Source organism: Prionailurus viverrinus, chromosome C1 (genome assembly GCF_022837055.1).
Source record: "Prionailurus viverrinus isolate Anna chromosome C1, UM_Priviv_1.0, whole genome shotgun sequence".
In the NCBI taxonomy this organism is placed as follows: Eukaryota; Metazoa; Chordata; class Mammalia; order Carnivora; family Felidae; genus Prionailurus; species Prionailurus viverrinus.
The window spans coordinates 67,627,482-67,654,099 of record NC_062568.1 but is presented as its reverse complement, the minus strand read 5'-3'; the positions used below and the strand labels follow the sequence as shown (position 1 = coordinate 67,654,099).

At 36.5% G+C, this 26,618-nt stretch overlaps 1 protein-coding gene and 1 long non-coding RNA gene across 8 annotated transcripts in view; one reads left to right on the top strand and one right to left on the bottom strand.

Annotated features, from left to right (window-relative positions):
• The window catches only part of LOC125172320 (uncharacterized), a 106,415-nt gene that overhangs the window by 43,475 nt on the left and 36,322 nt on the right, over positions 1-26,618 (top strand). For 2 of the 4 annotated variants that reach the window (XR_007154684.1, XR_007154682.1), the window contains exon 1: positions 23,744-24,224. This is a non-coding gene — a long non-coding RNA (uncharacterized LOC125172320). Of the gene's footprint in view, positions 1-1,629; positions 1,711-23,743; positions 24,225-26,618 lie in introns of those variants that run through there. The other 2 variants (XR_007154683.1, XR_007154681.1) reach the window with 2 other exon arrangements.
• Positions 1-26,618, bottom strand: part of LY75 (lymphocyte antigen 75) — a 131,405-nt gene that overhangs the window by 71,448 nt on the left and 33,339 nt on the right. For all 4 annotated transcript variants that reach the window (XM_047870175.1, XM_047870172.1, XM_047870174.1 and 1 more), the window contains exons 12-19: positions 25,678-25,877; positions 23,481-23,623; positions 9,694-9,775; positions 8,429-8,497; positions 5,932-6,046; positions 1,752-1,787; positions 1,193-1,368; positions 247-314 (exon numbers count right to left, since the gene is read on the bottom strand). In XM_047870175.1, coding sequence (XP_047726131.1) covers positions 247-314; positions 1,193-1,368; positions 1,752-1,787; positions 5,932-6,046; positions 8,429-8,497; positions 9,694-9,775; positions 23,481-23,623; positions 25,678-25,877 — 889 coding nt within the window. The remainder of the gene's footprint in view (positions 1-246; positions 315-1,192; positions 1,369-1,751; positions 1,788-5,931; positions 6,047-8,428; positions 8,498-9,693; positions 9,776-23,480; positions 23,624-25,677; positions 25,878-26,618) is intronic.

The following is a 26,618-nucleotide window of genomic DNA, read 5'->3' as shown; positions in this document are numbered from 1 at the left end:
GCTCATAACGTAGTTACATGTTCCATTCTGTTTTTTACTGTAATTTTACTTCTAAATTTAATGTTATGCCATTATTTTATACCACTTTTTTCTTAATGTTAATATGCAAAAAGACTTGGTTTCTCTAGTCTACACAGTTCACAGATTAATGTTCAAAACAAATTGTAAATAGCAATCCCTTTTCTAAAGGGAATTTGGGACTTCTTAAAATGACTTTACAAAGGCAGTATCAATTGTGTCACATACTTAAGAAAGTGACGATCTATGGGCTGTTCACCAGTTCTCACCCACCACTTCTGTTCATCACCAGATATCTGAAAAACAAACCAACCAACCAACAAAATCACCCATCCTTACATGTGTTGACTTTTTTAAGAGAGTTTTGATTTACATACCCTATCTTACCATAACCACAACCACTAAAATTTCCAGACATTCCTTGGTCTCTAAATTATATACACCAGGTCCTTTCACCAAAGAAGTAGATGAAAACTTCTGTATATTCACTATGTGCTATTTTGCATACAGAAAATATGGTCACTGTAATAACAGACATATGTTAATTGGATATAGAGGATATACTATAAGGAATTATACATTTAAAAATATAAAAATTATTTTTCCCACAAAGATATTTTGCAAAGTTAGTTATTAGAAGAAACAGAAACTCAACTATAAAATTAACTTTTACTACAAAATAAAAGAATTAGAGTAATTTATATTATCTATTGATGTTCATCTTATAAATTGACATTTATATTTAATCTTGAATATTTTAAAACATTGTACAGTTCTATTTAACTTTTCTAACATGAAATGATGAATTTGGATGCTGTTAGGCAAATTTTACTTGAAAGGAACATTTAACTTTTGTAGATTTTGGCAAGATTTCTGAAATATGTTTTATTTTTTTTAACATTTATTCATTTTTGAGAGTGAGAGAGATAGAGCATGAGTGGGGGAGGGGCAGAGAGAGAGGGAGACACAGAATCAGAAGCAGGCTTCAGGCTCCGAGCTGTCAGCACAGGGCCCGACGTGAGGCTCGAACTCCTGGACTGTGAGATCACGACCTGAGCGAAGTCGGACGTTCAACCGACTGAGCCACCCAGGCGCCCCAATAAGCTGAAATATTTTTTAGTGGAATAAATAATGAAAATAAGAAAAAAAAATTTAATATATTATCTCAAATTACGTTTGCTATTTTGTTTTTGATGGCTTTTAGTCCTGTCAAAGATGTCAGTGTAGCCAGGGAGCTGTGATTGCTAGCACAATACAGCACAGCTTCTTCATAGTTTAAGTGAGGATCAGCAACAAACCAATATTCACTCCCTTCAATGACAACTGGAGGTCCATGAATTCCAGCACGCTCTAAAGAAGAAGAAGAATATCAGAATTATGTACAAATCAAAATGCAGCCTCTAAACACAAATTAATGTTCAAAACTACTTATAAATAGTAATCCACTTAGATTATTGGGTCTCTCTGGCCAGGGCAGTGCTGTCTCCAAGGCACCAAGGATTGTTGAGCCAGTGAGAGATACAGCCAGCCTTCTGTACTCACAGAGGAGCACAAATCCAGCCTCAAAGTCTCATTCCACATCAGCCAATCACCTTTCCTGCCTGGAGATACTTCACCTCCATTGAAGATGTGATAGAAAAGCTGGCACTTAGGCCATGGCTTAAATAATGAACTAAATACATTATTGAGAAGGTAAAAGCAGCTTTGGCTAAATTTTAGTTTTCTTAACTTACCTGGATTGTACCAGTCTGGTGTTTTTGGAGTAAAGCCTATATAAGAAAGAAAGCAAAAGGCTTAAAATTAGTATCCAATTAGAGATAATGTCAGTAAGTGCCTTTAATCTAACTCAAGAGAACTTGCAGAATTGCTGAGTTTGACCATTTATGGCCAAACCATTACCTTTCATATTATGATTGCTTCAGTTTGAATTTCGTGGGGCCTAAGCTAAAGCTGCTTTAGTGGCAATCAAAAAAGCAGATCTATTACTATTAACGTATTACTAGCAGTTCTCTACCTTATATCACTAAGTCACAAAGGAAGACTAGACGGATAAGATACAGTTAATAATTAGAAAGTATAAATAAGCAAATGGGTATATCATATACATTACATATGAGCAGTAAGGAACAGGCACCAAGACAATCACTGTAGGATGAGATTATTCAGGAGCTAACTACTTCTCCATCCAATGCAATTTGAGTAATTGTTCCATAAACCTGGGTTGGTTGAGTTCATTGTCTTAGGATATCCTTGTAAACAATTTAGAGTAATCCAGTACTGAACTTTTTAAGAAGCTTTTTTAAGAGACAAAACTGGGAGAAAATCATATAAATTTATATAAATATATATATAAATATTTATATAAATTTATATAAATATAAAATAATAAAAATCACCCAGAATTCCTAGTTGGAAACAGAGAAAATACAGTACATTACAAAGAATTTTCGTCTTTGAAGTTGAGCGCGTCAGTTTCCGAATGCCCTCAGACCCTTCACTGCTGTGGGACTTTGGATTAGCTGTTTAACTCCCTGAGCCTCAACTCTCTACTCTATAAATAAAAAAACAAGATTCTGCTACCATACTCACAAAGACTGTGAAAATCAGCTTAAGACCACGCCTTCAAAAGTACCCAGACAGTTGCCGGGCAGAGTAGCTTCCCCAGAATGCTTGTTGCCTTCTTCTCCCCCACTTCTTTCTTTCTTTTTTTTTTAAGTAGGCTTCACTCCCAGCTCGGAGCCCAACACGGGGCTTGAACTCATGACCCTGAGATCAAGAGTCGGTCATATGTCATGCCGTTCCAAGGCAAAGACATAATTTGATGAATCTTATAAATTACAGAGAAAATAGCTATTCTTAATTTCGTTGTTGTATCTGGGCATAATGGACAGATGACCCTACTTAAAGGACTGTCTATGTATCTAACATCTTTGGTTTCTCTCTGTGAGTCATTCTCTGCATACTGGGTAATTTCTATCAACAATGGGTCAAATCAGTTAAAAATATACATAGTTTCTTGTTTGTAATCTCATCAAAAAATTCTGTTCATTTGTGTCTTGGGGTAAGCTATGTCTAACCTTGAAATTTCTTTAAATTAGTGAGAAAAGCAGAATGCAAATTTTTTTTTTTCTTCACAAGATTACGTATGTATGTGCAAGTTATCAAGAAGTATAATATACTACTTGTTGTGTTTGGGTAGTGGCATTATAGATGATTTTACTAAAGACATTTTTATGAGTCTTATTTTTGATACTATTTGCTCAATTTAAAGAAAAGAATATTTTAAAATTATGTATATCTATAGCGGCTATGGCTATTTAAAATTTCTAGGTTGTCAAAGTATCCCTTTTAGAGAAGGGGGTACTAATTAGAAACAATTGGATCAGGTAATAAAAAAGGCAAATACTCTGGTTTCTCTTCAGATCTTATAAATCTTTTACCTTTTTAAAAAAGGCAGGAGAGGGGCGCCTGGGTGGTGCAGTCGGTTAAGCGTCCGACTTCAGCCAGGTCATGATTTCCCGGTCCGTGAGTTTGAGCCCCGCATCAGGCTCTGGGCTGATGGCTCGGAGCCTGGAGCCTGTTTCCGATTCTGTGTCTCCCTCTCTCTCTGCCCCTCCCCTGTTCATGCTCTGTCTCTCTCTGTCCCAAAAATAAATAAAAAACGTTGAAAAAAAGTTTAAAAAAAAAAAAAAAAGACAGGAGCAAAGGCCACCCAGGTGGCTCAGTTACTTAAGTGCCGAGCTCTTGATTTCGGTTCAGGTCATGATCTTGAAGTTCCTGCATTTGAGCCCTGCATGGGGCTCTGCACTGACAGGGTGGAGCCTGCGTGGGATTCTCTCTCTCCCCTTCTCTCTCTGCCCCTCTCTGGCTTGTGCTTGTGTGCTCACTCACTCTCTCGCTCAAAATAAATAAATAAACATTTAAAAAAGGACAGGGGCACCTGGGTGGCTCAGTCAGTTAAGCATCTGACTTTGGCTCAGGTCACGGTTTCATGGTTTGTGAGTTTGAGCCCCACATTGGGCTCCATGCTGACAGTGAAGAGCCTGCTTGGGATTCTCTCTCTCCCTCTGTGTCTCTGCCCCTCCCCAACCCACACTTTCTCTCTCAAAATAAAAAAATAAATTAATTAAAAAAAAATAGGTAGGATAACTTCTTTATGGAAAAAAAAAAAGGCAGGAACTAGAGCAAAGGTATGATGATTTAGGCTACTGAGGTTTATAAACTGCTTTAACAAAACCAGAAAAATACAGATTGATACAGAAATATCCAGTTGAGCAGACTTTAGCTGCTCTACTAACTGAGAAAACATACAGCTAGGTGAATGTGACACATTATAACTTAGAATTTAGGGGCTATCAAAGGGAAGTTTCCCTAACATTTAAACTTCTGGATCAAACAATCACTAATTTCTTCAGACAATTGTGAATAGACTAAGGAAGTTCTTTAGTTTTTAAATTTATTTCTACATGAGGAGAGCAGGGGTACAGTTATTCAGAAGATTTATTTAGTTAGTTAATTGATTTATGTTTGCTAAGCTTGTTAATTCCCTTCTTTTTTATTTAAAATAAAAATATATATAAAAAAGACAAAAAGACAACTACATGCTCTTCATAATATTTCCTGTACTTACTGGTTTGTAATTTCTCTAGTTATGCTGGTGTGAACTCTTGGGTTTGCCCCACTGCTCAGATAGGAGGCACAGGGGTGGGGTAGTAGATACCAGTGAGGACACAGTTTGGAGGGAGCAATGACACTGTCTGTGGCACGTTAGCAAATACTAAAGATTAATGGGAAGATCACCACTCCTGCTTCAAACCAGAGACTTATCCAAATTAGTCATATATGTTAGTTACTTCTCTGCTTGTTTAAAGGGTATCCAAATTGGCTTCCCTTTGTTCCTTTGCAGGTTTAATCAAATAATCAGGAATACCTCAGGTATAATTTCTCTATTGGAAAAACCCTGTCAACACACACAGAGTTCCCTCTTTTATTAATGGCCTGCCATTAATTGCTTTTGTGAAAGAGACTTTGCAGTTACTGTACTGGATATCATGTCTGAAGCTCTTTTAAAGGCAATATGGTGGCCTTCTTAGGGAAAAAGAACAATGTTCTAATAGATAGTTGCATGAAGGGGCACTCTGGGTTCTTTGAGAGCTTAGTAGAGGATCTACCTTTAGTTCCAATGATTTACATTCAGTTCAGAAATTTCCTTTAGAGCTTTCTGTGCATTTACCACTACTTAATTCAATATACCCAATAAAACTACTTAAAATTATTTTAAAATTATTGAAAAACAATTTGAGTGTTAAAAATCTTCTTAACACTTTCCTTAATATTCTTTAACATTTTCCTAGTAACAAGCTAAATAAAAAGGTATCTCTTTATTCCCCTTTCTCTCCTTTTTGTCACCAAAGCCTCTACTATCAAGCTAACTGGTCTCCTAGATTTGAACTTGAATTCCATAAACTATTGGCAATATGGGAGTTCAGTGCAGATTGCTTCCACATGTTACAGAGACCTGCCAAATTTTGATTTCTTGATTCTTGCCTCGTTCTTCCCAAGTTTATCTTCATTTTACATCAAAATAAAAATTGAAATGATTCCCTCCACTATATATCTTCTTTTAGTTGAATTAATCTTTCATTTCCAAATCTAATCTCTCTAAATTCAACTTAAATTTTATTTTCTATACACATTCTTTCATGATCAAAGAGGAAGGTACCATCTAATCTCAATAAGCCAACCTTGTAGTCAGGGTAGGAGTCTAGCAGGATGGAGCTTAATGTATTAACTGTGTCTTTATAGGCTTTTTAAAATTATGATTATAGACTAAAATGCTCTCTTAGGCACTTTAGGCTCAGCATTTACAATGTTCACATGAGAAGATTGTGAAAAGGAATAACTATCACTTACCTTTTGGAATCTGGCATACCCATTCAAGTTTTGTATCACAAGCAAAAGGTCGTAAGTAAATAAATTCTCTGTCATCATAGAAATACCAGCTTCTTCGCCCTGGCCTGTGAATGACCTAAAGGAGGAAGAGAATTGCAGACTATTCTGAAGTCAATGCAGCTTTATAAAACACTAAACTTTAGGCCCTATAGCGTTTAATCTATTTTAGCTCTAGCACCTAAGATATTTGTTCAATGAATGAACACAGTGTTTAAATGGTTAACAGCCTAATCAAGAACCTTCAAAGGGGCTGATAAAGGAAATAAGGTCATGTTTATGATAAGGTCATGTTTATGTCCAAAATATAAATTATTGCTTTTTTTTTTCTGTTCTTGTTGATACGAAATTGTAGGTTGCACCTTTAAATTTGAGAAAGGTCAAGCTAGAAAAAGATGCTTATTTCCGTGGCTTCCAAATAGCAGACTGTGATGAAAGCAGATCTGTGAAATGTGACATTAGAGGCTGACATCAAGGGCCTAGGTTCCTGCTGTGGTGTTGCTCTGCACTGCCAGGATGTGAGCTTCTTCTATGTGATCCAAGATTGCTCTCTATAAACCCCAGCCAGCAAGCAGAGAAGAAAGGAAAGGAGAGGGCATGACCTGGGAGGAACCGCCACCATTCTTTGGACTGCTCTCTCTTATGACCAAGATTCTGGTGGGTACTGTGGCAGGTTAGGTGAGATTCTCCTTCCAGAACACTGCCCTGGCTGGCCTTGTTCCTGACACAGGTAGCATCAGTGTCTCTTTTATTTAGTTCTTTGGTAGATTTTTGACTCTTTTCACACATAGGGATTCTACTTACATAGAACATAGTTTATTGCATCAGTGTTCTGGAAACTTTATAAGCTTCTCTGAAGTTTTCATCTTCTATGTGTTAAACAGAATTCTATAAAAATGGCATGATACTATATAGTTTATTACTAGAACAGGTGCTTAGAAAATAGTGTTTTCCAATGACCTTTTCAGTTCTTTTCTCAACCTTCCTGCAGCACTTCTGGGCAATCACCTTCTTGAATCTCTTTCTTGGGCGTGCATAGCAAAGATATCATTTATAGGTCTCCTACTTCCTCTTCTTACATTCTGTGTGTTGATGATTCCCCTAAATCCACTTTTGGCCCTTTATACTTTTTTAATATACATTTTTCCTTCAACTCCAGTCTCTTAACTTCAACTTACTATAGAATATTTCTTACTACTAGCTTGAATTAAAAATATCTAAACTAAAATGTAGTATTTTCTCCATAAGCCAGTATCCTTTCTGACTGTTTCTATAAATGCCTAGTCATATAGTAGTGTGGACCCAGACACGGGGGGTTAAATTTCGGTTCTATAATCATGTATACTTACTCAGAACTCAAATTTCTCAGAACTCATAAGGTGAATATGGTAATAGTATCTACCTCACAAGGTCATGTAAGCATTAAATGAAATAATAAGTGTGACATGCCTAGCACTGTGCCTGGCTCATGAGTCCACAAGTATTAGCTGCTGCCACCATCATCACTATCACCACTGTCAATCATCTAGTCCAATGCTTGGACTGTCATTAGTGGAATCAATAAGTGAATGAATTTTGCAAAGGAAGATACCTAACTGGTCTTTTATTGCCTTCTGATCCTATCTGCTGCATCTTGAAATCTGACTTGATATGAATCTTCTTCGCCCTCCTTGGTTTCTTGTCAAAAATCCTTAATAATGCTGTTGCTTACCATCAATCTAATTTCTCAACTTTTTTTTCTTTTTTCTTTTTTTTTTTTTTTTTTGGTTTATTTATTTTGAGAGAGAGATAGAGAGAGGGTGAGTGGGCTCAAGTACAGGGAGAGGGCAGAGAGAGAGAGAGAGAGAGAGAGAGAGAGAGAGAGAGAGAGAGAGAATCCCAAGCAGGCTCCACACTGTCAATGAAGAGCCCATTGTGGGGCTTGATCTCACAAACTGTGAGATCATGACCTGAGCCAAAATCAAGAGTCAGAGGCTCAACCGATTGAGCCACCCAAGCGCCACCCCCCTCAACTTTGTTTTCAACCACGGCACCAAAGAAACCTTCTTGATCTGTATTCTGTTCTCACTGCCTTAGCCTCTCCCTTCAACTCTCTTGTGATTTTATGCCACCTCCTCATGTCATCCCCCATTGGAAAGGCTTACCCTATCCTACCTGTGCAACAGTTCAAGTCCCACCTCCTTCTGGAAATAGGCCATAGGAATCACTTCTTCTGAGTTTCATTAGTGCTCCTCAGCTCATTCACTTGGAGCCTATTACTGTACAGTAATAAAAGCCATCTTTCCTGAATATGAATTTTATCTTCTCAAATGAAGTGTAAGTTAGGTAGCTTGGTTCTTACCTTCCACTGCACCCAATATCATGCTCCACACACAAAAGGCACTCTGTGGATCTGTTGCCTGACTGAACACAATGTCAAATTTATTTTTTAAATATGCAGATTTTCCAGCATTGTACCGACCTTGACAGCAGCACAGTCTCTGATATCATAATCCTGCTGAAACTCATTTTCCATGATGATAGTAGACACCTTAAAGAACAAGAGAGGCTTGAGAACTTAAGACTGATGTATATATATTTGCAATTTAGATGTAATTTAGGAAGCTTTAATAACTCAAACACATTCACATGCCATGGAAGGAAAACTTTTCATCTCTCTCTTTTTTTTAATATCAGGATGTTAAATCATCAGATGACTTAGAAAATATCGTACTGTTGTCAGTTTCCCAACGAAGGAAGCTATAGTTACAGAAGTGGAGGTTAGCGGTGTATTAAGTTTGCATCTGGGATCACAGAGAATCAGGAGTTTACAAAAGACCTTTTTTTTTTTTTGGCATCTGTTGAAATGCTAGTTATTCAGTTAACTAATTTTAGACATGCACCCATTTAAAAATGAAAGTCAAGGGATTTTATGTTTGGAAAGAATATACAATGAATTGACACAATGGTAATGTGGAGTCAATATTCAATACATTTGAGAATAATTTGCTCCTATAAATGTTACCTAAAACTTCTCTTTAAGATAATATAAACATTTGAAATAGTATTTAAGGTCTTTTTAAGGTTTCCCCAAACAAATTATTTCCCCCAATAAAGACATATTCTTTTTTACGTAACTCTAGTAAAACTCTTTTACATAACTCTTATGTAACTCTAATAAAAATAGAAGCTTCTCATTGTGAAAAAAGGACATAAAAAACAGCACAAAGAAAAAGAAAAAAACTTTACTATCCAAAGATGACCGCTATATCTATATATCCATATTTTTTGGACTATAGAGAAACTAAATTATTTTTTAAATTTTAATTCTAATTTTTTTAAGTTTATTTATTTTGAGAGAGAGAGAAAAAAGTATGAGTGGGGGAAGGGCAGAGTGAGCAGTGGGGAGAGAGAATCCCAAGCAGACTCTGAGCTATTAGTGCAGAGCCTTCAAGCGGGGCTGGCTCTCACGAACCATGAGATCATGACCTGATCCTAAATCAAGAGCCAGGGTGCTTAACTGACTGAGCCACCCAGGTGCCTTTATACGGTTATTTTTTAAAATAAAAATGAGATTAGTAACTTTTCCCCTCCCTTCTTATATGTGAACAGATTTCCATTTCAACAAAGATACTTCTTCATAACTTTAACACTTGTATGGTCTATGGGTGTATTATTTATCAATTCACTTGATATTGAAACAAATAATCCCTTTATATTAACCCAAACGAGAAAGTTTAAACTTACTGGTGTATGATCACCCCACTCCCAGGATCCTTGTAAATCTGGGCTCCTTTTATTCAAACCTATCCACAGCCAACGCTGGTCACTATGTAAAAAGAAAGTATTAAAAAACAATGTGAGCACAGATTTGGCAAAAATATTTAGTATTCACATGTCTAAAATGCCTAAGACATAGGGGCACCTGGGTGGCTCAGTCGGTTGAGCGTCTGACTTTGGCTCAGGTCATGATCTCACGGTCTGTGAGTTCAAGCCCCGCATCAGGCTCTGTGCTGACAGCTCAGGGCCTGGAGCCTGCTTTGGATTCTATGTCTCCCTCTCTCTCTGCCCCTCCCCCGCTCATGCTCTGTCTCTGTGTCAAAAATAAATACACATTAAAAAATTAAAAATAAAATAAATAAATAAAATGCTTAAGACATAGAAGTTTGTCTTGTCACTAACTGAAAAGCACCATTTTAAGCTCTATAAAGACATCTTTTGAAATGAAACCGAACCCTAAATATGGGAAAAGTACCATACTTCTTAAAACTAAATTTTAAGTTATGTTCTTCATATGAAAGGTAAAAACTTTCCATTTTGAACTTCAGAGGAAAAAAAAATGCATGATAATCTAAAACTTTTACTGGAGAGCTTCAATATTAGATAATGTTTTCAGATACAGTCAAAGATAGCAATAGCATTTGCTTAAAGTGTTTATAACACATTTAGATATCTTTTTTTTAATGTAGTACAAATCATTTGGCTAAATTTAAATTAAAAAAAAAATTTTATTCCCACTGCCCATTAAGTTTAGAGTAAACAAGTATAAATATCTTTTTTTTCAAAGATTAAAAAAATGTTTATTTATATTTGAGAGAGGAGGGAGACAGAGACAGAGAGACAGAAAGAGAGAGCATGAGCAGGGGAAGTGCAGAGAAATAGGGAGTCACAGAATCTGAAGCAGGCTCCAGGCTCTAAGCTGTCAGCATTGAGCCTGACATAGGACTCAAACTCATGAGTTGTGATATCATGACCTGAGCCGAAGTTGGATGCTTAACTGACTGAGCCACCCAGGTGCCCCTTTTTCTCAAAGATTTTATTTTTAAGTAATCTCAACACCCAATGTGGGGCTCAAAGTTACAACCCTGAGATCAAGAGTTGCATGCTGTACCAACTGAGCTAGCCAGGTGCCCCCTGCTTTTTTTAAAGATCAAGTATAAGTATCTTCTAAGTGCCAAACTTCATGGGTTATACCCATGAATATACCAGAGCAATATAATTAAAGTCATTTAAATGGTTATATTTAACACTCATTACTATTATACTTCTATGTACAAGGCATTGAGCTAGGTGCCATGGTGACACAGAGAAGTACAAGACCTAGTATCTATCCTCAAATGGCATAGAAACTAGTCAGGAGGATGATATATACATGAACAAAGAAAATAATGGCCATTTAGAAAGATACCAAGTGACGTAAAATTTGTATAAATTTTAAGCATTACGAAAGTTCAGAAAAAGAGGGTCACTGTGGACCGCAGCAAGTCACAGTACATTTTGTGAGGTCAGTAGAACAAAAGATAGTCTTCAAAGGATGGCTAACATTTCTTTTGAGTCATAATCTGAGTGTTTAGCACATATGAATATTACAACTGACTGAGAAGAGAAAGGAAAGACATTCCAAGTAAGGATATATACAATAATACATAGAAGCAGGGACATACATTGTAAATATCCTTTTCCTCAATTAAACCTATTCTCTGGCTAGGAAGATATTGGCAATATAAATAGAAGTGATAGAACCATAAAAACATTTTCTTCACCTCTCACCCCACTTGAAAATATTATCTAAGGTATGTTACACTTTTTAGGCCTTAATAAATAGACTATTATCTAAACATATAATTTTTTTTGGTGATGTTGGTTACTTTCCTTATAATTTAACCTTCTAACTGCATGTAGTATATATGATCAGTACATATGAGTGTATGTTATATGTGCATAATAATACATATAAATGTTAGATACATATAACACATATCAGAGAACAGATAGGATCCAAATCTAAAATTAATTCTTACTCTCAAGCTCAATAGAATGTATGGAATATATGGAATGTATAGCTAAAAAGTATAAGTCTGCAATTCAAAGAATTTGCTAGTGAATCAAGTCTAGAGCAAACTTTTATTTATTTTTATTTTTTTAATATGAAATTTATTGTCAAATTGGTTTCCATACAACACCTAGTGTAGAGCAAACTATTTTACAAGTAATTTCTCACTTTTTAATAAACTAATTGCTTTTCTTTACCTCTTTCCTCTATTCAATATTCCCTCATACTTTTTATTTTTTTAAATTTAAATCCAGGTTAGTTAACATACAGTGTAATAATGATACCAGGAATAGAATTTAGTGATTCATCACTTACATATAACACCCAGTGCTCATCCCAACAAGTGCCCTCCTTAATGCCCATTACCCATTTAGCCCATACTCCCACCCAACACCCCTCCAGCAATCCTCAGTTTGTTCTCTACATTTAAGAGTCTCTTGTGTTTTGTTTCCCTCCCTGTTTTTATATTGGTTTTGTTTCCCTTCCCTTATGTTCATCTGTTTTGTATCTTAAATTCCATATATGAGTGAAATCATATGATACGTGTCATTGTTTGACTTATTTCGCTTAGCGTAATATATTCTAGTTCCATCTACATTGTTGCAAATGGCAAGATTTCATTCTTTTTGATTGTACAGTAGTATTCCATTGTATATATAGACCACATCTTCTTTATCTATTCATCAGTTGATGGACATTCCGGCTCTTTCCATACTTTGGCTATTATTAATAGTGCTGCTATAAACATTGGGGTGCATGTGCCCCTTCTAATCAGCATTTTTGTATCCTTTGGATAAACACCTAGTAGTGTAATTGCTAGGTCATAGGGTAGCTCTACTTTTAATTTTTTGATGAACCTCCATACTGTTTTCCAGACTGGCTGCACCAGTTTGCATTTCCACCAGCAGTGCATAAGGGTTCCTCTTTCTCCACATCCTCACCAACATCTGTTGTTGCCTGGGTTGTTAATTTTAGCCATTCTGACAGGTGTGAGGTGGTATTTCATTGTGGTTTTGATTTGTATTCCCCTGATGATGAGTGATGTTGAGCATCTTTTCATGTGTCTGTTAGCCATCTGGATATTTTCTTTGGAAAATTGTCTATTTATGTCTTTTGCCCATTCTTCACTGGATTGTTTTTTGGGTGTTGAGTTTGATATGTTCTTCATAGATTTTGGATACTAGCCCTTTATCTGATATGTCATTTGCAAACACCTTCTCCCATTCCATTGTTTGCCTTTTAGGTTGCTGATTGTTTCCTTCACTATGATGAGGTCCCAGTAGTTTACCTTGATGAGGTCCCAATAGTTCATTTTTGCTTTTATTTCCTTTGCCTCCGGAGACATGTCAAGTAAGAAGTTGCTGTGGCCGAGGTCAAAGAGGTTGTTTCCTGTTTTCTCCTCTAGGATTTTGATGACTTCCTGTCTTACATTTAGGTCTTTCATCCATTTTGAGTTTATTTTTGTGTATGGTGTAATAAAGTGGTTCAGGTTCATTCTTCTGCATGTTGCTGTCCAGTTTTCCCAGCACCATTTTCTTAAGAGACTGTCTTTATTCCATTGGATATTCTTTCCTGCTTTGTCTAAGATTAGTTGGTCATATGTTTGTGGGTCCATTTCTGGGTTCTCTATTCTGTTCCATTGATCTATGTGTCTTTTTGTGCCAGTACTATATTCTCTTGATGATTACAGCTTTGTAATATAGCTTCAAGTCTGGAATTGTGATGCCTCCAGCTTTCCTTTTCTTTTTCAGAATTGCTTTGGCTATTCAGGGTCTTTTCTGGTTCCATACAAATTTTGGGATTGTTTGTGCTAGCTCTGTGAAGAATACTGGTGTTATTTTGACAGGGATTGCATTGAATATGTAGATTACTTCGGGTAGTATCGACATTTTAACAATATTTGTTCTTCCAATCCAGGAGCATGCAATATTTTTCCTATTTTTGTGTGTCCTCTTCAATTTCTTTCATAAGGTTTCTATAGTTTTCAGTGCATAGATTTTTCGCCTCTTTGGTTAGGTTTATTTCTAGGCATTTTATGGTGTTTGGTGCCATTGTTAATGGGATCGATTCCTTGATTTCTCTTTCTGCTGTTTCATTATTGATGTATAGAAATGCAACCAATTTCTGTGCATTGATTTTATATCCTGTGACTATGCTGAATTCATGGATCAGTTCTAGCAGTTTTTAGTAGAATCTTTTGGGTTTTCCACATAGAGTATCATGTTATCGGCGAAGAGTGGAAGTTTGACTTCCTCCTTGCTGATTTGGATGCCTTTGTTTCTTTGTGTTATCTGATTGCTGAGGCTAGGACTTCCAACACTATGTTGTATAACAGTGGTGAGAATGAACATCCTTGTCTTGTTCCTGACCTTAGCAGGGAAGCTCTTAATTTTTCCCCATTGAGGATGTTATTAGTAGTGGGTCTTTCATATATGGCTTTTATGATCTTGCAGTATGATCCTTCTACCCCTACTTTCTTGAGGGTTTTTATCAAGGATGCTGTAGTTTGTCAGATGCTTTCTCTGCATCTATTGAGAAGATAATGTGGTTCTTATCCTTTCTTTTATTAATGTGATATATCACATTGATTGATTTGTGGATATTGAACCAGCCCTGCATCCCAGGAATAAATCCCACTTGATTGTGGTGAATAATTCTTTTAATGTATTGTTGGATCCAGTTGGCTAGTATCTTGTTGAGGATTTCTGCATCCATGTTCATCAGGGAAATTGGTCTGTAGTTCTCCTTTTTAGTATAGTCTTTGGTTTTAGAATTAAGGTAATGCTGGCCTCACAGAATGAGTTTGGAAGTTTTCCTTCAATCTCTATTTTTTTGAACAGCCTCAAAAGAATAGGTGTTAACTCCTCTTTAAATGTTTGGTAGAAATCCCCTGGAAAGCCATCTGGCCCTGGACTCTCGTCTGATGGGAGTCCCTCATACTTTAATATAAAGAAATACTTTTCATCATTTCAGCCTTAAGCTTTTAAACTTATTGCAGTGGAATATGAGGACAATCCCCTTAGTCTTTATTGTTATACTGTTTTCTTTCATACAGACATTTTTAGACTTAAGATAATCCAGTGGAGACAATTAAATCCTATTTGAATTTAGCAGCTATAAGAAGAATTTGTAGTTGTGTCTTCAACTATTCAGAGCTTTCTAACAGGCTTCCAAATTTATCATACATCCCAACAGTATAATTTCTTTTTTTTAAGTTTATTTCTTTATTTTGGGAGAGAAAGAGAGAGAGAGCAAGGGAGGGGCAGAGAGAGGGAGAGAGAAAATCTCAAGCAAGCTCTGTGCTCACAGAACCCGACAGTGGGTGGGGGTGGGGGCATCAATCCCATGAACTGTGAGATCATAACCTGAACCCCTGAGCTGAAATCAAGAGTCGGGTGCTTAACCGACTGAGCCACCCCTACCAAATGTTGAATTTCTAAAACACAGAGACTAGATAATTGCCATATACAATATAATTAAAGTCAGACAGGTAACATAAAGAGAAGGTCAAGTTTGCTTCCTTGTTATTTACTTGAAGATGTGACTTTATTTCTTTCAAATTTTTGCACATAATATATTTGAGCTGGGGAATTTGTGCAAAATTTTGTGTTTACCTCAAGTAAGCCTTAGATATTCTTCTTTTCACAATCAACAGTACAACCAGGAAGATGGTCAAAGATCACTTGGCACCTGCATTTACTGTATAGTCAGCTCCCATAGAAATCCTCTTTAGACATCTTATCTCTAACCTTTCCACCCAGTCCTCTCTCAGCCCCGACTTTTCACACTTAGAAACCTTTCAAGCTCCTTTTTGCTTCCTCAGTAGCATCTCAGAAAACAGTTTCCTAGAAAACACAATTTGCCCCATTGTCCAAAAATTTTAATATTCACTACTTTCTGAGACTGAATTTCATTTCAACCCAGATATTTATAGTTTTCAGCTACCACTTCAAGAGATTCATTAGTGTGTTATAAATATAGAAAATAGTAGCTACTTGGGTTTTTTTTCCATGTGTGGTAAGAGGTGGAACATATTTCCTCAATTGTAACTTATTCCTGGTTTGACCTGGTTTATCCCTAGGCAGATAAGGAGAAGAATAAATTGGAAATCACATTAATTATTGCACACCTCAATGTGGATTTCAAAAACTTGAGGGAGGGGCATCTGGGTGGCTCAGTCAGTTGAGCAGTTGAGCATCCGACTTTGGCTCAGGTCATGATCTTACAGTTCGTGAGTTCGAGCCCTACTTCAGGCTCTGTACTGACAGCTCGGAGCCTGGAACCTGGTTTGGTCTGTGTCTCCCTCTCTCTTATGCCCCTCTCCTGCTCATACTCTGTCTCTCTCTCAAAAATAAAGACACATTTAAAAAAATTAAATAAAAAAAGAAAATTTGAGGGAAAAAAATGGAGCATAACTGGAGAATTGAATCAAATGGAAAATTTCTCTCTCTTTTTATAAATTTCTTCTACTACAAGCACTAAGTATATGGTTTTAGGGTATTAGGTTAAGAAGACATTGCACAAAAGGTTAATATGTGTATCTGTGTTAAAATTCTTACTCAATCAAATTTCCTGCTGCATCTGGTTTCTAAGGAAAACAGTATCTCAGCTATAAACCACAATAAATACTATTTGATGAGGGCGCTTAGTCTGCAAAGCCTTAGATTTATATCTAAATCCATTCATGCCACATCACAGGAGGTAGCACACACAGCAGCAACAGCATTGCAAACAAGGCTTTCCCCTTTAATCCTAAAACTATTTTTGCTCTACAATGGCTTTCCCTGGTGGGCTGCCATTAAGAGTTACAAAGATCTTAGAGCCTTAATGACTTGGTGCACCATGAATCCTTTTCACTGAAATACAAATAGAGATGTGGAACTTAGATTGTGAGAAGTATAGCAGTAATCTGACTTAACTCCTTGGCATGCAACACACAATATGAGCAATGGACATCTGAGAAAGGTCAATTTCTGCAATAAAAAGGTAAGGCGTTGGAGGAGTAAGCTTTAGAATCATTTTCTGATATAAATGGGTTTGCCTCCTTCCTTCCCTTCAACCCATGGTTACAGAATTGGATTTAGAATATGTTACGTTTTTAAGTATAACATGGGCAAATGATCTCTTTATTAATGGAGCACGTATTAAGCAGACAACACAGTCTGCCTTAATATGGCATGTATTAGCTGCTGGCTTAAGAATACAAATAAAATACGGTCCCTATGAACAAAAGGATTATGGTGACTTGTGGGGTTTCTTTGTGCTCTTCTGTTTTCTAAATTAAATATACATTACTTCTGTGGTCAGAAAAAAATTGCACATTGATTCTTGTACATCCTTTGGAAAATAAGCTATATGCATGGGAATGAGAGAAAGTAGAAAGGAGTCACATTAAATGCTATGTTCAGCATTCAATGCTAACTATGTTTACAGAGCTAGGATTTGAGATGATTTTTATTTTTTTTCAGTGTTATTTTTTATATTCCCCAAATCTTACATAATGAGCATGTATTAATTTTAATTGAAAGGAAACTCAGCAAGTGTGATCAGAAACAAAAAAATTCCTTAATTACCTCTGGCATTTTAGTTTTGCTTTTTAGTATAATCTATTCTGTATTTAGAAGCTCTTATGTCACATGTTATTCCATTTTCCATCAACTGATTCCCATAAATATCTATAACCTCATTGCTTATTACTTATCCATGGCTCCCTGTTCCAGTTAAAGGTTTCTAACCTCTTACTTGGTGTTATTCAAAACCCAGTTTGTTTATGTCAATATTTTGCTTTAAAAATACTTTAGCTTAGACAGTATGATATTGTATATGTCAAGCTTGAGATATAGGGGTCAGTAAGTTGCCCTGATCAAAATTCTCACTTCAGGGAGGAACATCAGGATATTAGAGTATGTTCTAGAGGTGGCCACCGCAAGGATGTGTGGTATCTGAAGCTACACCTGAGGTTTTGGTTATTAGCAGAGTGAATATCAGAAATGAGTGTATATCTGATTAGAAATTAGAAGCTTGTTCACCAGCATGATGTTAGAAATGGTCTCTCATTGGTGAAATTTAAATTATGTAAGATATGGGGAATAGCTAAAATATTTAGGGACACTCTCACCCTTCATAAAAGGTTATTACTTTCTGCTGAGGCTGCTAGCCAGTACCATGACAAATGATCTGGGGCTTGAGATACCTGGGTGTCTCAGTCAGTTGAGCCTCCGATTTTTTATTTCAGCTCAGGTCATGATCTCATGGTTCATGGGATTCAGCCTCCTGCGGGGCTCTGTGCTGACAGTGTTTAGCCTGCTTGGGATTCTCTCTCTCCCTCTCTCTCTACCCCTCCCCAACTCACATTATCTCTCTCTCAAAATAAATAAATGAACTTTTTTTTAAAAAAAGAAATGGACCTGGGGCTTGATCTCTAAATGGTCCCATGTCCAGTCATTGGGTCAAGTGATTGGAACTGCCTGATGCCAGCTATTAATGGGAATAGAATTCTGTCTCTGGAATACTGTCAAATCTACCTCAAATGAACTTTCCTTGTAAGATGGTGGGTGGAACACCAAGGACAGACTAGATGGGATGTTGGAAGGTTACAAAACAGATTCTATGAAATGTTTTGTGCCTGCTTCAATGAATGTTTATTTACTAAATGTTTATATATGTGGAAAGATTTGGTCTGAGTTTTGTGTTCATTAAAATCTACTCACAAGGTTGTGGGAAGTAGCTAAGAAGCACTAACCCCAAAAGGAAACTAAGAGTTTGTATATCCCAATTAGCTCAGGTTAGTGTGCAATGAAATCTTGTATATTAATTCCTAATGCTGGAAAATGAAGTCCAGAATGCCTGAACTTCTACAACAGATGCTTAATAAGTATTTATGGAACACATGTACTGTATTTTACATCAGGTTTCCGGCTCATAGTAGTGAAAATTCCCTTTCTTTAATGAGAAAAACACAATAGTGTGTGTTTTTGTTGTTGTTTGATTTTTAAAAAGTTCTTTTTAAACATTTATTTATTTTTGAGAGAGAGAGAGAGAGAGAGAAACAGAGTGCTAGAGGGGGAAGGGCAGAGAGAGAGGGAGACACAGAATCTGAAGCAGGCTCCAGGCTCTGAGCTGTCAGCACAGAGCCCCTTGCAGGGCTTGAACCCACAAACCGTGAGATCATGGCCTGAGCTGAAGCTGGACACTTAACCCACTGAGCCACCCAGGTGCCCCTCTCTTTTTTTAACATTTATTTATTTATTTTGAGAGAGAGTGAGAGAATCCCAAGCAAGTTCTGCATTGTCAGAGCAGAGCCCAATGTGGGGCTCAAACCCCCCAACCGTGAGATTATGACGTGAGCTGAAACCATGAGTGAGATGCTCAACCCACTGAGCCACCCAGGTGCCCCAGTATTTACTTTTTCAAGTCTAGTCATGAGGTTGGTCTGTAATTCCTTGTGCTGTTGTTGATAGTCTTTGATATCAGAATTAGACTAGTTTGTTAAATAAACCTGATGTCTGCATCAGTTTCTATGTAATGGAATACAAGCTCTTGCTTGTACTCCTGAAATACAAGGTAATGATCTCTGCTTTAAAATGTAAAGAAATTCGGTGATGGGCGTTGAAGAGGGCATCTTTTGGGATGAGCACTGGATGTTGTATGGAAACTAATTTGACAATAAATTTCATATAATAAAAAAATAAAAAAATAAAATGTAAAGAAATTCGTATATATAACCGTATGTTTATACTTCCTATCTTTCTTAGAAGAAATTCTTTGTCAGCTTTTTCCATTTCTTTCATGGCTATTGAATTATTGGGTTTCTACTTATCAAATCAATTGTATACTAATTTGTATTTCCCTGGAGACTATTTTAACAATTTCATTTGTAACAGCATAGAATTATGCATAGTCTTACCAATTAAAAATTTCTCCATGAAGTAAGTTTTATAATCCCTTACTAAAGCTTCATTTTAAATCTCTCTCTCTTTCTTTATGTATTTATTTACTTATTTGGTTCTTATGGTTTCCTTGTATTTATGTTGAAATTTATTTTTACTTTTAGGTGAATGCTTATTTTCTTTATTTTAATTTAATAATTAAAGCTCTTTTTTAAAATTTTATTTTAGAGAGAATGAGTGCAAGCAGGGGAAAAGGGAGAGGGAGAGAATCTCAAGCAGGCTCCGTGCTCAGAGCAAAGCCCAATGCAGAGTTTGACACGGGAGCTTGACACAGGGCTCAATCTCACATCCTGAGCTGAAATCAAGAGTCAGATGCCCAACTGGCTGAGCCACCCAGGCACCCCAATTATTAAAGCTCTTAAAGCTATTAATGTACCTACAACTATAGCTTTGGCTCTATCCCATGCATTTCAGAATGAGTGTTGTCATTGCCATTTATACAGTTTTTATTTTTTTGCCACAAAAGGGTTTGACTTCACTTCTTATTTACCTGTATAATTTCATCACTTAGTAATTTTAGGTTTGCTTTTTAGCCTATTAGATCAGTTATTGTAAGTGATTCAGTCAACGAGCTCTAAGAGAAAGTATATATGGAATTTGTAATGTAGGAACAAAGAGGATATTATTAAATCAACCTTAATTATACTATTCACATGTTCTACATTATTTCCTTTTTGTCTGTCTCACTTGTTAATGAATGAGACAAATGTTAAAGTCTCCCATTACTGTTATCTGTTGGACAATTGCACTAATATAATTAATATTTTTGCTTTATATATTTTGATGCTATTATTTTTAAATGTGTAATGGTTTTTGACTGCTATAACTTCATTGTAGAATGTACCTTTATTCAAAATGAAATAGATCTCATTTCCCCATTCAATGCATTTTTACTTCAAGTGTATTTTATCTAATATTAATACTGTGACTTTAGGGGGCACCTGGGTGGCTCAGTCGGTTGAGTGTCCGACTTCAGCCCAGGTCATGATCTCACAGTTCGTGGGTTCAAGTCCCATATCGGGCTCTGTGCTGATGGCTCAGAGCCTGCAGCCTGCTTCGGATTCTGTGTCTCCCTCTGTCTCTGCCCCTCCCCCATTCATGCTCTGTCTCTCTCTCCTTCAAAAATAAACGTTAAAAAAATTTTTTTTAAAATACTGTGACTTTAGGTTTTGTTCACACACAGTATAATTTTGCTCATTCTTTTAATTTTCCCATTTTATTTGTGGTATCAAGTTCGTGATCATTAACTAAATTGCTATTTATGTTAAAATGGGACAAGAATATAAGTAAAGTAAGTCAAGAAGTAATAAATTAGGGACCACCACAAATTGGAGAGTGATGTCCTATCTTGGTGGGTCACTGGCTACTCAGGACTAACTAATTGCTATTATAATATGAAGACATGTCCTATTGTTTAATTTTTAAAGAAGTGTTAAAAATACAGATTTTTATCAAAATTTTCTATTTTGAAATACTTTGTAGCTTCTTCCTTCTGGGAAAATAACATTATACTCTTTGGGCTGGGTAGAATGGCAAGAGTTGCATGAGGTATCTTTCAACAGCATATTATCGAATATCATTATTGAGCAAATTTGCAGTCTTGGACATAAATATAACTGATAATGGATAAATTTGGTCTTCTGTCACCTTGCTTTATTGGATTTCATGCTTTGTTATTTTATTTTTTTACAGTTTGCTATATAAACCTTTTTTCATCCATTACATATTCAGTAGATGAACACAGTTTGTTTTAAAAATGTACATAATCTATGGTTCTAAATATGACTTCTAGGTAAATGAGGAATTTATTATACTTTCATTTTTTACCACCATTTATCTCAGCATATCCCAGTTTTTATTTATAAATAGAGTTAAACACCTGGTCTTGTTAAAATATTCTTAGGTTTCTTTCAGAATTTAGAATAATTTCTTTCTATTTTTATAATTATATATATATATATATATATTGCATTATATAGACTGGGGCTGTTTTTACATTATATATTCTTCCTTCAAATTCTTTTAAAATAAATTACCTATTCATGTGTTCTTGATTTTTTTCATCTCTCAGCTGGAATGTATCTTTGAATTTTTTTTCAAGAAAGAAGCTATAGTGTTATATCAATTGCAATCTTCACAAATGAAAAGCAATGTAGTTGAGAACTATAATATATTACAAACATTTCCACCTCAAAACTCTTTAAATGTCAGGTGTTTTTTTGTTTTTGTTTTTGTTTCAAGTTTTTATTTAAATTCTAGTTAGTTGACATACAGTATAAAGTTAGTTTCAGGATAGATGTCAGGTTTTTTTTTTTAATTTTTTTTAACGTTTATTTATTTTTGAGACAGAGAGAGACACAGCATGAACAGGGGAGGGGCAGAGAGAGAGGGAGACACAGAATCTGAAACAGGCTCCAGGCTCTGAGCGGTCAGCACAGAGCCTGACGTGGGGCTCGAACTCACAGAGTGTGAGATCATGACCTGAGCAAAAGTCGGACGCTTAACCGACCGAGCCACTGAGGCGCCCTGATAAATGTCAGCTTTAAAATGCCTTCTTACATTTAATGTCCTAGAGAAGAAAGCTAGTTGGATTTTGTGTTTTGGCACCTGTTTTGTTTGTTTGTTTGTTTGTTTGTTTATTTGCTGTTTTTCTTTGAGGTTTTTGAGTCAAAATAATAAGGCAAGTATTCACTAAGGTATGTCCAAGTGGTAATCTTGACATGGTTCTGCCTGGTATGCCCTAAATCCTTGATTTACAGATTTGGGTCTTCTTTTCAGTTCATAAATTTGGGGAAGAAAAAAATAAATTTGTGGAGTTGAAGGCCCTCATATTCATGATTGCTCCCAAAGCTTCAGAGAAATTTTTTTTTTTTGCTTTGATAGCATCACTTGGCCCATATTTCTCCACATCGTCCTTAGAATATCAGAAAAATCATCCTGAAATCCTTCCATCGTAACATCAAAATTGCAATGGTTTATTGATTCTGTGTTTATAACACCTCTGATTACTTTCCTATTTTCACATTCTTACTGTCTATCCTCAAAGTAGTTTTCCACATGAGGGCTGTAATAGCCTTCGAATTACTTGCCCTGCATGTACCTACCATCTCTCAATCTCTCTCTCTCTTCCTCTCTTCGCACATATGTATCACACACACACACACACACACACACACACACACACACATTGTTGTCTGGTTTTTTTGCTTATTGACTTAAGGTCAAATTCCTTCCCTGGCGAACAAGGATGCTCCATTTTAATATCCAAATCTCATTTTCCAACTATGTGGTATGGCTCATTTCTCCTTGACTCTCAGTCTCCTTGACTGTATCTGTACACTCTGGTCTCAGTAAGTTTGCTAATGTTCTGTTGTCTCTGACACCTTCTCCTATCTTATTTTTCAAAATACTGCCTCACCTTCCAAGATCCATCCTTCTTCATAACATTTTTCCCAGCTATACCTCCCCAAAGCACTTCATCTGTCCTTAGCATTCCCATGGCCCCTCCTTACCTTTGTGCTAGATTTTTCACCACACTTTTCTTATCCCCACTATTGGACTTGGTCATGCTACATAAAGGATGGGGAGTCTATCTTCCTCACCTTTGAATCATTCACACTGTCTTGCACATAAAAATGTTTGATGCTGAATGACTGCTAAGCACTGAATGACTCTTTTAGAAAATAAAACATGTCACTTCTGACTGGAGGACATCAAATTTACCATGGAAGATTTCATTCTAAAAGTATTACCTGAACTGGTCCATTAAAAAGTGAAGAAATTCCTTTATTTCATCCATATGACTGAAGCTAGGAAGGTGTCCTCCAAGAGCTTGGCAGAACCTCTCAGCTTCTTCCCAGTTCCTTTTTCTTACAATTCTTTCTATATGAAACAGCTTAACAAAATACAATGTTAATTTGTTTTGTGGCATAATCATAAAGTATTCATAATTTCAAAATTAATTATGGCCAAACGGTAGGCTTTTTTTATTAAGTTTTTAATTCAAATATAATTAGCATACAGTGTTATAGTAATTTCAGGTATACAATGTAGTGATTCAATAATTCAATACATTACTCAGTGTTCTTCAAGATAAGTACACTCTTTAATTCTCTTCACCTATTTCACTCATCTCCCCACCCACCTCCCCTCTGGTGACTGTCAGTTTGTTCTTGTATCAGTAAGAGTCCGTTTTTGGTTTGTCTCTTTTTTTACCTTTGCTCATTTATTATGTTTCGTAAATTCAAATGTGTAGGCTTATGAAATGGATTCTTATAGGCATAATAATAAAAGGAAAATGTTTTTATTTTTACCTGTGATAAAAACAGGTAAAAAACATACACCGTGACACAGATAGGACCCGCTGAAAATGTCAACTAAAGGCCAGCCCAGGTGCCAGATGGATGACCTTCCTCAGCCAGTATGGGGAACAGCTCCAACAAGACACCATAGTCTCCTGCTTTGCTAGGACCTTGAGAAATAAATTGAACCAGCAGGTAAGGCTATAAAGGGTATATATGAATACTTTGGGAGTGGACTTCTGCAGAGAAATGTGCTAAAAATAATAATTATAAACATAATACACTGAGACCTGCCCAAGTACAGGCCTATTTTCTGATGAAGATGAATCAAAAGGCTGACTGCACTGGTCTAACATTGACAGAAGTCAGCAAAACAAAACTTGCCATTTCTATTTCTTTGGTTTGTGATGACTAATTTTATGGCAAAGTAACCACAGTCGTTTCAAAAAAAAAAGAGAGACGGAGATGATACAATGGTAGATTGAATTATTAGTCCTAATTCTTCAGTCTCAATTCCTGTGATATAACTGTACATTCTTGCCTTGACCTCCTGGTTGGGGAAGAATACTTCCCCATACCTTGATTTGGGGCCCGGCCATGTGACTTGCAGTGATCAATGGCATATTAGTGGAGGTAAGGTTAACAGAGGCCTGAAATGTGCTTACATGGTTAGGCTTGCCTCTTAGGCTCCAGCCATTTACTATAAGAAGAACAAGCCCCTGACAGCTGCTGCCCCTTCAAGTCTGAGACCCAGATCAAAGGGCAGCATATCCAGCTCAGAGTCTGGAGCCTAGCACAGCTGACCGACAGTTGAAAGCAGAGCTCGACCATTCAAGCCTAAACCAAAACAATCAATCCCTTTTGACCCAGAGATCTGTGAACATGAGACTAAATGTTTGTTGTCATAGTCACTGGGGATGGCATCAGCTGGCTGATACGGGCCCTAAAATAATTTTTTTTAATTGTAAGAACTGACAGAATTCTTCATTTGACAGCAAGGATTAGAGAGATAGGAGAATCATAAGCAAAGCGTCAGGGTGGCATGTAGCTTACTCAACTTCTCAGAACAAAAGAACACTAGGAAAGAGCCAGTTCTGACTGACAGCAGGGTCATTTAATATGTTATCTCACTTTTATGAGTTATAACATAAAAATGATAGATAAAGAAATCATGCAACATTCACTCCTCCAAATGCATCATTAGATTGTTAGGGTTTTGATAGTCATACTTGGACACTTATCTCCTTCACCGAAAACATCAGTTTCCAAATGTCTCTGACAGAGAGAGGGCATGAGCATGTGAGAGGGGAGAGAGAGAGGAAGACAGAATCCCAAGCAGGCTCCGCGCTGTCAACACAGAGCCCCACATGGGGCTCGATCTCCTGAACTGTGAGATCATGACCTGAGCTGAAATCAAGAGTTGGAAGCTTAACCAACTGGGCCACCCAGGCACCCAGGTCTTGTTCTTTTGGGTAGGATGTGAGTTTATGTGGGGATGAGCTGTCTCATAACAAAGGTTCAATGGTGCTCCCAAACATCTTGGTAGGTTACATATGTGTCTGGGGAGGAGCATAATTTCTACAAGGATATGGACTAGGATAGTAGAAAGATAACCTCATTGAGGAACTGAATGAAAATGTTACTTTACCTTATAACAAGAAATACTGGAGGGGAAACTATGCCAGCCTTCAGGACAGGGGGCTTCAGGCTTGGGAGCTACCTCTTCAGGCTCAATGGGCCCACTTATTTTCTTGCAGATTGAAAGTGCTCTGAATTTTCTGCAGTCCTTTACCTCCCACTTTCCAAGAGACTTTCCAGTAGCCATAGCCACACACCCACCTGGAGAAGCTGGGGTTAACAGAAAGTTTAACTAAACATTACATTTGAAAATTAAAGTCCAAACATTTTCTAGTGTCCTTACCCTTTATTTGAGCCAAGGTTTGGAGAAAGAATATAAAAGAAAATGGGCAAAAGAAATGTATTGTTTATAATAATTATGATGATGATGACAATGGTGATAATAAAGAGAAGTGTATATTACTTCCTAAGTACTATTCTAAGAGGATTAAATGAATCAGTCCTCACAACAAACCTCAGGATTGGTTCTGTTGTCATACTAAGGTACAGTGAGGATTAGTGACTTGTTCAAGTAAATGTTTAGTAAGTGGTTGATCCAGAATTAAAGCCCAGGAGTTCTGCATGTGGAGCTGTACCCTAAACCACTATGCTGCTCAGGGTAGCCTAAGTGGCTCATATTCATATTAGCTTAACAACTTTGAACAGTTTTAAGGCAACTTAGTAACCCTCAAAACAAAACTCTTTCAGATTCAGATTCAAAGGAAGAGCTGGTATAATACAGGTAGGAGGAGGTGTTTGGTAACATACAGTTGTTTACTATTTATTTTATGGCATCCAGAATTTTATTTATTCACAACATTAAGCAACAGTTTGTATTATCAGATCCATTTTTCAAATAAAGAATAAGTGACTTGCCATAACCATAGTTAGTGAGTGGTAGAGTCAGCACTTGAAAAGTGCCATGCTCCCTTTTACATTACACCATACAGCCTGAAGTGGGCAGAAGATAAG